At 42.3% G+C, this 16,847-nt stretch overlaps 1 protein-coding gene across 1 annotated transcript in view; it reads left to right on the forward strand.

The window, feature by feature from the left end:
* The window catches only part of METTL10 (methyltransferase like 10), a 10,201-nt gene extending 2,250 nt beyond the window's left edge, over positions 1-7,951 (forward strand). Inside the window, exons 2-6 of the mRNA XM_009326021.1 lie at positions 256-321; positions 865-979; positions 4,982-5,089; positions 5,991-6,207; positions 6,993-7,951. Of these exons, the coding sequence (XP_009324296.1) occupies positions 256-321; positions 865-979; positions 4,982-5,089; positions 5,991-6,207; positions 6,993-7,120 (634 nt within the window). The 3' untranslated portion in view covers positions 7,121-7,951. The remainder of the gene's footprint in view (positions 1-255; positions 322-864; positions 980-4,981; positions 5,090-5,990; positions 6,208-6,992) is intronic.
* The last annotated feature ends 8,896 nt before the right edge of the window (positions 7,952-16,847 follow it).

Here is a 16,847-nt window from a genome sequence, read left to right on the forward strand (position 1 = left end):
CGGGGAGCGAGAGGCCCGTGCCGTGCCCCAGATACTCTCGTCTGTTAACCCTCAGCCTTCCCCCTCGGGGCGTCTCCAGCTCGGTGCCTGGCGGACAGCGCGTTCCCGAGCAGTTCGTCAATCTACATGACACAGGGGACATAAAGTGGCACCGCGACGCGGCTGCTGCCTTCCCGCCCTTTCTTCCCCTCACTCTTTAATCTAAATCTTTTCCAGCGTTAATTGCAATATCCTCTCCTTTCCCCCTCCCTCTAGCTGGGATGCTGCGTATGAAAGAGAACTGCAAACTTTTCAAGACATTGGAGATGCTGGTGAAATTTGGTAAATAAAGTAACTCCACCAGAGTGTTTCTATTATTTCGTTTTTAAAGTAGACACTGCAAAAACAGCAAGCGATTTGGTGGGTGATGGAATAGTTCTGGATGTTGGCAAAGTGATGGGGAATTTTAATCCTGAAGCCACCAGTTCTTCTCTTACCCAATTTTGCAAAGCAAATTTCCAAGTTGCACTTGGACAACTGTCATTACACAGCAAGTGAGGTGGTAGTTATGGTGTACGTTACTAATAAATGTTCATTTTTATCCCTGAGCTCAGGTATAACTAGGCAAGTTGACAGTGCTGTCTCCTTTTTTAATATATGGAGGGCTTCACCTCCCAGAGTTGGTGTTTCTGTGAGTTTTAAGGCCGTGTGATTCATTTTAACTTCAACAACGCAAACATGCAATATGAGCTATGTCAGTTGTTACCCAAGTGCTTCAGTATAAGATGCTTTGCAAAAGCTGGAGAGAGGGAGTGATGAAGTAAATTTGCTGTGCCTTTTGTATGTCTTTGCTATCTTGATTAGCTGATCCCTTGTTTTTAATAGGTTTGGAGAAGAAAGCATGGTTCGTATAATCAGATGGTTGGAAAAACAAAAGGTTCCCCTTGACAGCTCTGTGCTTGACATTGGAACGGGAAACGGTGTTTTACTGGTTGAATTGGTTGGTATATTGCAAAGTTTATGCTTTTGGTACAGAATCAGTGCTCCGAACGGAGCAGTTTAAATACGGTTCTCACAAGTGACAGTAGTAATCATGGAAAGCTGTAACTTAGGTGGGAGACAAAAAGCAAGCAGCCTAAATTAAAACTTATATTGTGTTTTTTTCCCACCAACAGAACACTGGTTACTGTGCATCAGGTTTTATATTTTCATTTGGTTTAAGAGTATAAGTGAATATATGATATAACTCGGTGCTGGTGATAAGCCTTAAAGAACATCCTGTCACAAAGACAAGGCATAATTGCAAGTGGCTGCCAGGCACTTGCCAGGCTGCCAGACTTAGGTATGTAACTCCTTGAACCAGCAGTGCTGTTAGGGGCTTTTAGGTATGTAACTCCTTGAACCAGCAGTGCTGTTAGGGGGTTTTAAAAGTGCAGACCTAGCAACAGAATACGTGTGGTGTTCTACCAAATGGAAATACCTACTTTTTTGCTAGACATGCTCAAACTTCTAGTTTCTTGGTACTGCCCAGCTTGTCGGTAGTTCAGATTTTGAAATTTACGGTGTTTCTTTAAATCAGTCAGCCTGAATATCCCTTATTTTAACTTTACCTTCCTGTTTTCCTATATTTAAAAATGCTTTTATTCCCATTGCTGTGTAAAACATCCACAGGTAAGGGAATTGAGTAATACACAAAGTACTCTCATGTGCAAAACCAGACCCTTTCTCCATTCCGTACTCAGTTCTGATAATAATACTCGTTATCGATGTAAAAAGTGGTTAAACCCAAGGTTTTTATGTAAATTACTTGAAAAGTTGTTAACACTTCTTTTTAAGAAGTATCCATTTCTGTCAGGGTGGAAACCCCTTACCAGATATGTTCTGAAGTGCTACAATGTTGTTGTTATACAGTGATACAAGGTGTTTAGGAGCTGCGGTTATTTTTTTCCTGGTTTCGATTGAATACAGGAGAGTTGGTAAAGAAAGGAGCTGTCATACTGTCGCAGTTTCTGTTGTTCTATGTTCTCCATTGGCTCCATTAGTTACTGCAGAAATTGGAAGGGCTGGAAGTCAAAGTCAGATTTGTAATGGAATTTTTTTTAACATGGACTTTGATTTTAGAAGAGTTTAAAGCCTTTACGGAGACTGGCTGCTTCTCTGTATCACAGGAGAAGTCATATCATCAAAAGTAGAAATTGCTCATCTCATTAAGATAAATTAATTTTGAAGCCTAATAATGATGATTGTTAAATGCAATGCTAGCTAGCTCTATCATTGTTGAAACATCCAGCAGAAAAATCTTACTTATAAGACTTCAATTTTGTACTGGCACCACTTAGAAATCTGAAATTGATTTTCATTCTGCAATGGGAAAAGGACAGCCTGTTAGCTTTTAAAAACTATTAAACTGCCATAAGAGCACCCTCCCCCCTTACATTAAGCACCTTAAAGTACTGTGGTTGCTTCAATAGGAAATTTTCAGTCCAGTTCCCATTTGAAAAGTGACTTCAAAAATTACATTGTTTATTGGTTCTAAATAATTCACGATCTTGCTTGCTTGATGTAAAAGAAATTTTTTTGTGTTAGCTGCTAGGCTTTGAAAATCAAGTTAGGATTCTTTTGGCAAGCACATCATCTACTGTAGAACAGATCTGCCACTGGAGTTGGACTTGATAATGTGATGGGAATGGCAATACTGAAAAGAGCAGTCAGACTTCAGTCATGTAGGACATTAGTAGCACTTCTGTAAAAGGTAGCTGCTGAGGGTAGGTATCAGACCGTCATCAGAACAGGAAGAGGTACCATAGAGTACAGCTCATTGGGAATACTGGGCCCTGGCATGCCATTAGCAGTAAACAACAGTATAGTAAGAACATTACTCTTAAATGCAGCTAGGTCTAAGTGAGTCATTATCAGTTCCAGCAGGGAATATTGCACAAAAAGGAGGCAGAATAGCCATCTGAAAAGCAGGTAATAAATAAAGTGACAACAAGAAAGATTGCTGTATCCTGTGTAAACTGGCCCCGCTACCCAGCTAGAAGGCAAAACATCCAGCATGCTGCTAAATGTCTTGTACACGCACACTGCAGGGATCCGCCTGTCTGTAAGCTCCAAGAAAAATGCCGCTAGAGGCTTCCTCTCTTCTTTCTGCTTGCTTTGAGGGTGTCACATACATAAGTGGGACCCCTTGCTGGTTTTATGTGTGCAGTAGATCATGGTCCTACCCCTGCTAACTTCAGGAATCTGGTAGGCTGCATTGATGACCTAATTCTTTTGCCTTCCAAAAATTCCTGCTCTTCTAAGGAAATGTTGCTGCCACATGGAGCTCTGACCTTCTCCTTTTTTTCTGAGTGTTGTGGGAGCCAACAGTATTCAAAAACTTCTGTGAAGTGAAGGGTATTCACCACACAAGTGCGGGTATCTACCTGGCAGCACCAGAAACCCAAACACGGTGCAGTGCTGATAACATTGCAAACTACCTTCTGCTATTTAATCTGAAGATTAAAGAAAATCTGAAGGAGCAGCAGAAGAGTGCTTGTAAATACCACCTTCAGGACAGGAGTCCAGTTGCAGGATGCAGCGCGGTCATGTTTGGCACTTGAGTGAATGATCCCTTCCTGGCCATACGTAGTCAGGCCATACAGGTTTAGCAACATTTAATGTTGTTTATCCTTAAACTTTCCTTCTCTGCCACAGAGACTATAGGAGTGAATGGGAACTCCCTGAAATGACTCAAGCTCTTCTTTTCCAAACAGAGGAGCTGTTGTGGGAACTACTCTTCCACCCCCAAGCCTTCAGCACAGGCATCTCAGGAAGCTTGGTTTGCTCTGGGGAGGAACGTGGGCAGAAGCCTGAGCAATATGCTGTTCTTCATCAAATGCAAACAACATGGTCTTTGTGTTCAGCTGAAATTAGTCCTCAATTAAGAGCAGCTGGCTAGTACTGAGCTCACATGGGCTGAAGGACTGGAGGAAGGACTGTTTTAGAAAATTCTCGTTGTGGTTTTCCTCGCTGTTGAGGTATCAGCCTTTGGAACAAGTAGATACGTAGCTGATTGCTTAATGCTAGTTGAAGTCCATGTATTGTTCAAAACCAAAACAAACGCAAGCCTCCTCCCTCTCTCTGCTGTTACTGCCTGCAGCTGGCCGTAAGGTCATAGCTCTTCCTGTTAGGTTTGGATCTAGCCAGACCAACTGACACACGTGATACCCAGATCTGGTCGCTTCAGCTTCTACCTCAGAGTGAAAATGTGTCACTGCCCCCCTCCCACATGCCCAACTCCAGCTGGTGCAAGGTGCCCGCCTGCTTTGCGAAAGGGTTGCTAGGATCTCACTGCCCGAGTTCACTGAACTGGGTTATCGTTATCTGCTCCAAAGTTAGATTAACAGAAAATCTCTGTATGTGGTGCATAACCTGCCTGAAAATTGCTGATACAAAGACCTTGTAGCATGCAAATAATTGCGTTCAAATAGACATTAGCATGAATAATTAGAAAAATGTAAGGTTTTGCAGTGGATTTCTGTACTAATAAAATGTGTTGCATATTTGGCTCTTACAATTTGGGTTATAAACCAAATAATTGCTCAATCTCAAATGTTATGTAAGTGTCAGAGAGGTTTTCGTATTTTGAAGCATCTGACATTGGCACATGTTCTCATCACTGAAAATTCCTTGTTTCTAGGTTACTTTTGGTGCAGATAAGAGAGCCTGTGCCCCTCCAGGGTGTTACTTTTCACAGTTCTGCTCAGTGTTCCACTTGTTGACGTAAACCAGCTTTCAGTCAACAGTTCTTTTGATGAGGTATTAGGCAGAATGCAGTTATTTCAGCTCATTCCCCCAGCAATTTAGCTCTTGTAATGGTAACAGGAATAAAAATGAGTAAAAGGTGGGTTTTTTCTGTCATTTAAGAGGAGGAGAGATGAAATGGATTATAGATAGGGAATACACTTGTTGGATAAAAAAATTGCTAGCACACTGATTAAGATTCTCTGCTTCTGTCTAGGCAAAGTCTGGCTACATGAATCTCACTGGGATTGATTACTCTCCTTCTGCAATACAACTTTCAGAAAAAGTAAGAGAGAAAGAAGGGATGTCTAACATTAAATTAAAGGTAAGTTTTGAGAGAAAGCTTATTGAGGAAATAGAAAGCAATTGAACCCAAGTTTAAATGACCTAATTGATATTCAGATGTACTCAGTGTACTATATTAATGATGTCTTTTGACGTTCATTTGTGAGAGAACTGTAACCAAATAAATCTGTATTTACAAGAAGATTTTTGGTCTTATCTTTTTTCTGTTTGTAACAGTCATTAGGGCCAGTAAGATTTCACTGCTTCTATCAGGGAGCAGAATAGCGGTTCACCATTTGGCGAGTTCTGTATTTTAGCTGCTACATTCTGAATTTTGGATTTGAGATAGAGGGTGAAATCCTTAAGTGACAGAATCTCTGCCAGTAGCTGTGCAGCAGGAAGTTTGAGAGGCCTTGCTGGAGCAGGGGGTAGGACCAGATGACCTCCAGAGGTCCCTTCCAACCTCAGCCATCCTGTGATTCTGTGACTGCCTTTCATTCTGAGCTCGCTCTCTGCTATGCTGTTTTATCCTTCAGCTCTGTACCTGTATGATGTCTCTATTCTTGTATGTCAATTGTAATCTCTTTGTGGCAGGCGCTGTCTATTCTTCTGTATTTGTACAGTGCCCAGCATGCAGCATCTAGGAAACGAGGGATCAAAGTACAAATAATGATTTAAAGAATGAACTTCAAGTATGTTAGTTGGAGCTTTAGATGGATAGGTATATACACGGGCTTTACAGCAAATAGCTCATCACATAATACGTAGAGAAGAAAGAAGCTGACATGGCATTATAAGTGTGATAAGCCTGTGAGTAACCCTTTCCTAAGCACACCTATTGTCAGGTTTGAGGCTTTTTATTTTGAAGTATTGGTTTGCACTAAAGATTCAGGAGCTCCCGAGTAGAAGATTGTTTTCACAGTTGTAGACTTCTGGTTTAGGTAGAAGACTTCCTGGCTCCATCAGCTGAGTTATCAGGATTTGAGATTTGTATTGACAAGGGGACTTTTGATGCCATAAGCCTTAATCCTGATAACGCGGTGGGAAAGAGGAAGGAGTACGTGAGATCGCTCTGCAGTGTATTGAAACCAGAGGGCTTTTTCCTCATAACGTCTTGCAACTGGACCAAGGAGGAGCTGTTGAATGAGTTCAGAGAAGGTAAGCAGTTGAACAGAACCATCTGCCAACTTACGGTTGTTCAAGGATGCGATGAGTAAATTTTAACGTCTGTGTTAGCATATTGACTTTCTCAGATCAGGATTAGACAAGGTAAAGCGAACAGTAAGTGCTTCAGCCTGTCTTCCCTCTGTTTTCCTCAGGAATTACAGCGTCTGCGTTTGCCAGTGCCAATGTGCCAAGGGAGGACAGATTTTGTTACACTTTGGAGGAAGACGATTTCAGTCTAGTTACACTGGGAAAGGCTGGGGTTCTATACCCGGGTGATACTTCTCTTTTGGTCCTTTATTACCAGATCAGTTCACCCATCTGATTGCTTTGAAATTGGGGTAACATTGTTACCCATATTTAGGGGAACTGGCAGGTCTGTGACTGTGACCTTTTATGTCACCTCCTCAGCGACCTTTCTGATCCACTGGAAAGGGTGTTTTTTACATGCCGGTTAGCTCTTGAATCTCATGCCTGAGGCTTGAAACTCAGTGTGGATCTAAAACAACCATCCCTTCTGGGGAACGAAACTTACTGGCAAGTTATCATCTTTTCTGCCATTAATTTGTGTGAGTCAGCCAGCTAAGATTTTTATTATCCATGGAAAGGTTTCAGCTGTATAAAGCAGTGGTGCAGTGTAACAATACAGTCCTATAAACCCACAGAGTAACTGACTTGCAAGTTTTCCAGGCAAATAAAGAATGGGTTGCAAAGGGTTATCCAAGTAGAGAATGAAATTACTTCCTTCTAATAAAAGCATTTTAATTTCTGTCTGGCAGGATTTGAAATTCTGGAGGAGCTGCCAACACCGAAGTTTTGCTTTGGAGGAAGAATTGGAAACAGTGTAACAGCATTGGTTTTCCAAAGGAAAAAAGTGAAGCCATCCATCTTGGACAAATTAGATTAGTTGAGAAAAGTCTGAACTTTAAACCTGACAGAAAACCTCAGACACATGGGTAAATAAATGCTCTTTGAGTACACAGTAAAATACTATGTATAGAACTCTAAGGGACTATAAAACATTGCCCTAGAAACATTTCAGATTTGCATAACTTGCCCGTAAACTTTGTCCTTGCTACAACCTCACTTGTTTTAGGGAAGCTGCAAGTTTGTACATGAGAGAGAAATAAGGCATTCTGAATATGCAGACTACTATAACTGAATGATATTTGCGTTTGGAACATAAAGATTATCTGGTATTTAATTTCTGTATTGGTAATCAGTGAGCAATAGAGGTAAAAGTATTCTACGAAGCAAAAATCTAATTTCTCCATTGTGTGGTGTAATAGGGAACAAGCTTTTGCAATGTAAGTGCTGGATCTTTTATTTTTTTCTTACGTGAACATGAATGTAGCTGTTAAGGAGGGAAATGGATGTAAAAGCTGTAGCACTTGCAAAAAGGGACCAGTTAGTGCTTTAAATTCAGGCTTTCAGAGGTTCTCAGACTCAGCGTAGTTCTGTCTCCACTGCAGTAGCTCAACTCTTTTCCCACAGCGGGAGGCTCTTGAGTGTTTTTGAAAATCTCACTTGTATGACTGTGTGCATGCTTCATCAGTTATTTCCACTGATCCCATAAATATATAAAGGTGTGATGTTACAATCTCACTAGCATGGGACATAAGCCTCTTTCATTATTAATTTGCTATAGAGTAATGTCTTAAGAGCCAACAATGACTGTATCTTTTCCAGTGAATTTCTCAGGACAGATTTTAGCTGCATAAATCCAGAAGAATTCAAAGCATAACTATCCATTCCTTTTTCCTTTTTTTAAAATTTTTTTTAAACTTCTGTGTGTGCTCCTTTTGCTTAATTTCTTTGCCTTTATTTCTTCTGTTGTTTTATATTTTCAGAACACTACTATTGCTTGAAAGGTAGGAAAATGATATTTCTTTATGCCTTGACAAACACATTTGCAGGTGACAATAAACTTGTTCTTACAAACATCGGGGAGACTCTATTAGGCAATCAGGTTTTGTTGCACAGGCAAGGTCATGTTTGCTTATCAGAGAATTGCTTCTCCTAGTTTCCAGACTTCTCCTAGTTCCCAGGGTTCAGGAGATCTTTAAGGGTCAAGAAATACTTCTAGTCCTTTCCCAGGATAGGAAATAAAGCATTATTTGCACAGTGGTGAGTCCTCCCTCTGTGATCCATCTGGTGATGTCTTCGAGGTAGGAATCCTAAATTCTACATCTTTCTGCAAAATGGGGTATACTGGTTCCATTGGAAGAATGGTCTATCAGTGGTGGTGAGAAAGTTTAGTCCCAGTGAATAGCTCTTTGCATATTTGGTCAGGCTTGGGTTCCCAACTTGAGTGCCAAAACCACGGTCTTGTTATCATTTGGGTAACTATTGTAGTACGATGTACTGCATCTGCCCAGCAGGCTTCCAGTGGCCAACAGGAGTGCTATAAAATGTATGTGGTAATTCACACAGAGTATTTTTTTGATGGAGTACTACAAAGGATTCAAAGTACACTACTGATAACAACCTCAATAAAAAGACTATGACGTTTTTGTAGCCAATTTGGCATCAGGTAGAGTTAATACAAGCAAATTTTAATTGGCAAGTACTCTGGCAGGATGTGTTTAGGGCATCTGTTTTATTCCCATCTGTATTTTTTGCTAATGAAGGCATGATATGTATTTAATCATGGAATGAAAATAAATTCGTGGCTGTCATGGATTTTCTTTTAATCAATTAGGAGGAATTTAACTATAGATTCACACTCCATAAGATATGTAAGGTTCAGGGCAAGTATTGTTTTCTCCTCTTCATAGGACTGATTATTATTAGATTTTGTTCCCTAGGTAATATTTTTATATCATTTGTAAAGCTAAAAATAAGCTTTCTAAAATGGTTACACAGAAATTTTAGAAATCATGTATGTATGTCATGCAAGTTGTATGATCCACCACTTTCAATTAGTATTTTTAGCAAGGCATTTGGAAGCAATGATAGGAATTCACTATTTTCTCTTGCTATCATGTTGCTGTTTTTTGAATGTTGTGGACAACTACTGTATTTCTTCTTGTAATTATTTTCTCCCATATGAATAAATTTTCTACCGGGGAGGCTTCTTAGTGGTGGGGGAAGGCTGAGAACCAGCCTTGTCTTCCAGCCTACCTGATTATTTGCCCAAGGTCATGGGTTATTGAGGGCTTCCACTTAAAGCATTTCCCTACCACTTCTGGGCTATACATAGCTCCATAGGCAGCAAGCCTTCAGAGATAGCATGATAGCAGATTTACCTTTGGCATTACAGGATCCAGTCATAAGGTGGAGATACACAAACTAACGTCACTACTAAAACGTCATCCTGCTGCCAAAAGGTGTCAGGAGCCTTAAATGCTGGTTGTCTGAAGGAGTTTGGGACAGGAATGTGTTTTTCCCATGGACAAGGGTCTGGCTTTTGTCCACAGGCAGTCATCTTCACGTCTCTGTGTTGTTCTGGGGCAGAATTCACGTGCCTATCTGCTTGTCAGGTCTATATAAAAGTTTTCTAGTAACATGCTCAAAAAAGCTGAAAAGAAAGAGTCTGCAGATAGGTGTCTTTACAGGGAAGAAGGGTGGGGAGTGGAAAAATGGAGTGGCCTTCACAAGTGGAAAGGTTTTGATTCCTAAATTTGTAGTGGTCCCTCTTTAGTCTCAAATGAGCACATGAGTTGTTGCTTGAACCTAATTTCTGCATCTGATCTGTAGTTTGCATATTCTTTGACAGCCCAAGCACTTCCAAGTATCACTGGAGAGTAGAAAAATGCTTGTAGAACGAGTTTTAGGAGATTTATTTTATGGCAATAATAACCAAAGGCTTACTATTTAAAAGCTGCTCTGTTGGAAACCTGGTATTTTTTGAATAATGGAGTCTAGGTAGCAGCTCTAATACTGACTTAAACAATGGCTTTTTACTGACTAGTAGGATTTGGAAATGACACGTCAAAGAATGTCCTTGATTTGGGGCAGTTCATCTTGCCAGATGGTTCTTCATGAAGGTATGATCTCTAAATGTTGATGCTTTTCAGTGAAAAACCTCTTAAAAAAAGAGGCAGAGGAAGAAGCAGTGAGTTAGGAGGAGTGAGTCTTTGCTTGTAGTTTGGGGAGTGCTTCATGGTAGTTTGTGAAGGCTGGTATCTTCATGACTACACAGTTGTGTGACTCTTGGTTTCCGCTGCGATGCCAGACTACAGGAGAATAAATGCAGCATTTGAAATATGTTCTACTCCTATTGTTTTGCTATCCGAAGACTGTGTGTGTGATTTCACTGTCAAATATGAGGTTTGTTGGTAGTAAAACTAACGTCTTCCATGGATCTCAACAGGAGTTGAGCCCACAGGTTTTTCCTGCAGTACCAAGTTTAGGTTGGATGATGCTGCAGAGCTGGCATACCTTTCTGGATCTGGGTATAGTTTTGCACAAAACATAGGCAGAACAGAAAAGGTTTATGTTCCCTTCTTGATCCACAACATGCTGAGGGATGAAATTCTCTCAGTGCCAGCGGGCTTTGCACCTGGCGTCATGAACCAGATGCCAAACTCAATGAGATGCCTGGAAAGTCTGGAAAGGGAAGGGAGGTGTTAGCCAGTGTCCTCCAGAGGGATCCAGGGCCTTGAAATGAAGTCTCTCCCTTTCTTCCTAAGCAATTAAACCTCAAGATCAGTTACAAGCTAGATCTCATCTCAGTCAGGTGTTTTCAGTGGTAGTGTGTGCAACTCCAGTGATAGATGAACTACTTGGAACTGGTAGTTGTGAGCTGGGTTGCGTGGATCATCGTAGCCTCTCTCTCTGTACTGACCTTTTGTGCCAGGAAGATGGAGGATGGCTTTTAGTACATAAGCCCTAACCTCCACCAACATCTGTGTCTGGTGCAGCTCAGACATCTGATACCCGAGTCCCGATACCTGCTATTGCCAAGCAAACTGCATTTAGGGATTCTCTTTTTGAGGCATTTACTGGGAGAGGCCATTGTATTTGTTATGGGGCTTGTACTACTGAAAGAGCTTGGAGCATTTTACCCTGGATTTTTATGGAGTATATCAGGTAAGTGAACCGTCAGGATGAAATATCTGAAAGAGGAGACCAAGTGAAGTTAATGAAATAAGTATTGATTAGAGATGTCAGATCTAGGGGAGTTTCTACACATGGGACTCTGCTAGAGTGTAGGGTAAATAGGTTCTCAAGACAAAAAGCCTTTGCCCTTTCAGCATTGCAGTACTTTCTTGAAGTAGATACTTCTATAATCATGTTTATATAAATTAAACAGTGAGAACTACCAGACATGAAAATCATGACACAACTGAATGAACGCAGAAAATTCAGAGGGAAGGATAATGTTCCCTTACTCCTTGACTTCCCTCTTGGTGACCAACTTGTTATTTATAAGAAAGTATGTTCATTTAACGGTCCTTAAGGAGCAGAAATAGTCAACTGCATTGCTCTCTGTAGGCTGTTTTTTGAATGTTAATTTTTTTGGAAGGCTTAAAAGATACGGAATTAATATTCTGTTCTTGAACTTCAGTATAATTCTGTGGTCTAAAATGAAGAATTTCTGGGAGCTACAGTTTTTTTGAAGAGCTGTTGGATTATATCAGAAACACTAACAGAATTATGGCAGCTGCTCTTCCAGACAGGGCCAGCAATGATGAAGCATGTAATTACATGCTTTGTATCCTGCCAGGAGAATATTTCTTCAAATCGTTATCGAGAGCATCAGGTTGAAATAACTTTGCATTATGGGCTCACCCTCTCGATTTCAAAGCCAATGTGGCAGCACCATTTCTGAAAACCAGAAATGGCCAGCTGCCTTGATTGTATCATAGGATTTGGGGTATTTGACACCTATAGCGACAGGAGACTCTCAGCTTTTTTTACTTTCTATTTTTCAAAACAATTTTAAAAAGGAGCTTTCAGATGTTTGGGTTTTTAATCCTGCCATTGCTGTCTACAGGACAGCTGGTTATACATGAGTTAAGAAGTGCGTGTCCCACCACACAGGTCTCCGGTGTGAGTCTCAGGAGAGCAAATACGGTGTGCAATAAACAGTGCTGTGAGCAGACTGCCCCACACCTTCAGTGTAATAATAAGGTGTTTCAAAGACTGACCAGAGGATACCAATATGGAAGCTGTGGTACAGGATTTGCTGTACAGAACCAGAGTGCTCTCAGAGGTTGGGCTGACGTCTTCAGAGGGTTTGCATTATCCTTGTCTTTAAGCAATGAAAAAGATTCTTCTCTGAGGGAACGTGTCCGTGGCTAGAAATTGAGATGTTCTCTCATACAATTTGCATCCAAATCATTTCAGTTCTGCACAGGTTTCTGGTGCAGGCCGTGACGTCTGTGGGGCCACAGGGTCAAAGGCCTGAATGCACAAATGAGGTGATGAACTGAAACCATTCACTTATAACAACTTGGGCTTTGTGTCCAGGTGTACAAGGTGAAGCCAACGTGTGCAAGCTAGATAGATAACTGTGTAGCTGCGAAGCTGGGCTGACACTGATCTTGGCAGCTTCTTTGGAGTTACTTTTACGTAAGGATGAGTTCTTGAATAGCTTTTCTGGTACGTTAGGCACAGCAAGCTTTTCTTCATCGCTGACACTGGCTTCCATGTATTTCCACGTTTCAGGAATGCACTGGCAGCACTGTAGCCATTGTAAGGAAAATCTGCATATATATACTCTGCTATGTCCGTTCTACTGTGTTCCAGGGTGCCTGGTAAAAGACTGCCAAAACTTATGTTATTTCATACCAGACAAAATCTTTAAGTATGGTATTTAGCAACATACAGCAAAATTTTCAGCGTTTTGGCACTCTGATTGCTTTCCTAATCTTGGCATGCCGAAAGGTAAAGAACACGACTTGCTACAACAATAACTGCTTTATTTTATAGGCCCTCTAAGCATTTTAACATACCGAATCGTCTCCTGTGAAGTATGTGGAGATCACATAGAAAATAAATGGGCCAGGGCTTTGCACTGCATTAAGGAGACCTGCCTTTGCATTCCCATTGCTCGCTGCCTTTTCTGGGGTAAGAGGAGAGGAAGGCTGCACTGCGCAGCGTTACCTACCCTTTGGCTGAATGGGTGGTATGGACACCTGCAGAGGGGACAGCTCTATCTTACGCCTTGGCTGGAAGTACATTGAGCATGACCTAACCCTTGTGGATAGCAGCTAAACTGAGGAACAATTAATGGATACCTAGGGCTTTCAGTGAAAGGGGATGAGGTGTTACAGCCTCAAGACAAAGGAAGAAAAGGAACGCTGGCGTGTTTTATTTGACACAAATAAGGGAAAAGCCAACCTGTGGCTTAATTTCCATTTGTTAGGTAACAGTATAGCTTGAAATGAGCCCATTTCTAGGTTACTGGAAATTAAACGGAGTGCTGTCAGGCAAACAAATGATGTAGCTGCAAGGTAGCATATAAATTCTGGATAATCACAAGTGCATGAGCCCGTGCTGGAGAGCGAGAGCTAATAAACACTAGTGAGGGAACAGAAACGAACCTCAGCACAGTCACTCCAGCGGCCAAGTATTCATGGACAGTGTCACATGTCAAGCAGAGGTGGGAAGAATGTGTATTTATTGAGTAATATGAAATGTTGATAGGGTTGTGAACTGAAACCTCTCATTAGCAGCAGAGACACATGTGCTCATGGTGTGATAAGCCTGCATCCAGCCTGAAACTCCGACCAAGAAAAGGTAGGCTGAAGGTTCGTCAGTTAGATTTTCTCTAATGCTTCCCCTAAAAAACAAGTTGGTGTTTCAAGCAGAAGGATCTAGGCTCTTTTGCCCCAATTTGCAGTAGTAATTAGCCACGCTGACTGCTGCCCTACCCTAGGGCACCTGAACTGCGTGGGTACTGCATTTCTGCTTATCCAATGTAGCGTGCTGTTTTTGGGCATGTCCACAGCTGCCTCGGTTTTTGTGAATGATGGACAACTAACTCTTGGCTTATTTTAAGCCGATTCAGATGCAAACATGGCTGACAAAGTGATTAGCGCATTGAAGTGAGAGGAGGGTTTGCATATGTATTTCATGGTCTATTTATTTTATCCATCAACTGTTTCCATTGCACCCAGTCTCGGGCAGCCCGTAGCTCAGCAGTCATACCCTCTGCCAAGGCAGGGAAGGAGGCAGCAAGCAAAGTGGGGAGCCGAAACACAAAGCTGTTGCATGTGTGCAGCAAATAACCTGTGAAATAAAAGAAGGATTCTTATGTTTGGTGCAAATCCCATCGCGTGCCAAATGTACTAAGAACTACACTCCTCATTACAACCCTCTCTGCACAGCAATGCTTCACTTGTTTAGGGTATCAGGTCTCCTTGATTCAGATACTCTCTGACCTGGAACACATTGATCGTATTACAGAGACATGCTTCTTCCCTGTTCCCTGGGTATGAAATACTTGTTAAAAATGCTTCTGCTCACTGTTATTTAGATTCTGTGAATTTTAGGATTTCCCCTGAAACTGGAGTGTGGCTTCTGAAACTGGTCTTCATTTTGTGCTGTTGGAGACCTTTGGTGGAGCCAGGATGTCCCTGTGAGTACACGGTACCCAGCACAGCCAGGTAGCTGGGACATCAGCCTGCGACTGGGACGCTCTGACTCTCTGCTTGGCCTTGGGCAAGTCCCTTACCTGTGTTCCTTGCCTGGCAGGAGAAGCAGAAGGATAAAACCATAAGTAACTGGGAATGCCCAGGTGCTCACAACAGCGCAGAGTTGTAGGTCATCATGAAAAGGACGCTTCTGAAATTATTAGCAACTATGGTGCATATGACTCAAATGACAACAAGCTAGAGTAGATAGTGAAGCATTAGAAGGGCTACACAGAAAACAGATTGTAACTGAGCAGCCAAATCCTGTGTACTGGAAGTGAAGGAAATTGTGTCTATCCACAGGGCTTAGCACTGCTACATCTAAATGTTTTAATGACTTGGACCCCAGTATAATTTCAGAAGGATCATGGGGATCGTTAGCTTTTTTCCTACCCGCAGAATTTCCATCTCCATAAGGAAGGCTTCTAGTCAGCGGGTAGCAAAGGCACTGACATCCGAGACAAAAACACAAATTGAATCAGCTCAGAATTTAACTGAATGAATTTTCTGTCCACGATAACTAAACTCTCATGCCCAGCTCTTTAAAGCTTGAAAGGGATTTCTGTCTTTTCCCCTTCTGGCAAAGATCATCTGCACTGTCACCAGAGCAGGGACCTATGGCGAGCCTTTACATTTAAACAACGTTGCTGAAAATACTATCTGTGGAAAACAGGTTTATGCTTCGGCAAGAGGCTTTCACGCATGCTGGTAATGCTCCACAGCCAACTCATCTGTTGGAAAGCACGGAGGATGAGAGGTAGAAAATGCTGGGTTTGGACCGAGCTGCAGAAGCAGACAGAAAGCAACCTTCTGCTTGGTTCTTGGAGACCAAGTCTGCACTGTGCAAGGCTGCCATGGGAATGGATTCAATTACGCTGCAAGCTTTATTACTGAAATATTCAGCTGGGAAACCATAAGAAAACATTTTCAAACTTGATTCCCAAAGTTCTGGAAAAGGAGTTTGCAAGTGTTTTATTGCTACCAGTCTCAATACACAATAAGAAAAGCAAATACTGAGTGGGATGGAGGAGCTTGATGCAAAAGCCCCTTCACATCATCAAGCCCTTCTTCCTGGTGCAGTCCACTCATACCAGCCACTTCTGCCTCATTTTATACGTACTGAGTACAGAGCCACTTTCGTTCGAGATCAGTCCTTGCTACATTGGCGGGGGCTGCTCCCCTGTGAAATTTTCTCCCATTACTTCTGTTTACTTGCCTCCTTTCTTCTTTATTACATCAAATACTGATAGTCTTCCTCGACATTTATTTGTTATCTTGGGCCGTGCATCAGCGGGGCAGCACTGCTGAGTTACACAGCTAAAGCCTCCCTTTCCAATCCCTTTCCAGCGTGCACGTGCCCTTACTCGTTCCCGCTTGCCATCCGCGGCAGCGTGCTCAGCCGTCCAGCCGGGTGGATGAAATTTAGATGCTGAAGCCTCAGATTCATTCCTGATGACATCTGTGTTGTCTGCTTGCATATGTTCAAAATTAATATTTGGGCTCTATTTTGTAATGAGTTCTAAATCTTCCTTTTAGCTGTCATGTAGTTTCCTTGTTCACTAATTATGCTCGCTCTCGGAAGAAGCCTACGTGCTGTGCGCAGTTCAGCTGGGATGGATGGAAAATGTTATTGTTAGAGCAGATATTGCTTCTAAAGGCCATCTCTCAAGTGAAGCCAAGCAGATGTGTCTTCGAATGCTGCAGAGGACCCATGGCCACCTTCAGTCCGGCAGTATTTTGCCCAGCTTGTGTTCTGTCAAATGCCTCTTCCCAAAAGAAATGCTGGAAAAATGGAAGAAAATTAAGGAGTGGGATTTTTTGCCGAATCCCACCAGCGGGTACAGGGGCGGATGGCGTGTATCTGTGATGTACTACATCTTCAGGGCTACTTCTCACTGGGGGGACCCTTCCAGGACTCCGATGGAGTCCAGCTCTCCCCCTCCGGCCGGCCGTACCACCAGGAGTCACTCTCGGCCTCCGAACGGGGCCGCGGAGCCCCACGCGCGTCCGCGCCGCCGGCAGGCCGGGCTGCGGGGCGGCTGTGGAGGC

This window comes from Pygoscelis adeliae, unplaced genomic scaffold, assembly GCF_000699105.1.
Source record: "Pygoscelis adeliae isolate BGI_AS28 unplaced genomic scaffold, ASM69910v1 Scaffold4, whole genome shotgun sequence".
In the NCBI taxonomy this organism is placed as follows: Eukaryota; Metazoa; Chordata; class Aves; order Sphenisciformes; family Spheniscidae; genus Pygoscelis; species Pygoscelis adeliae.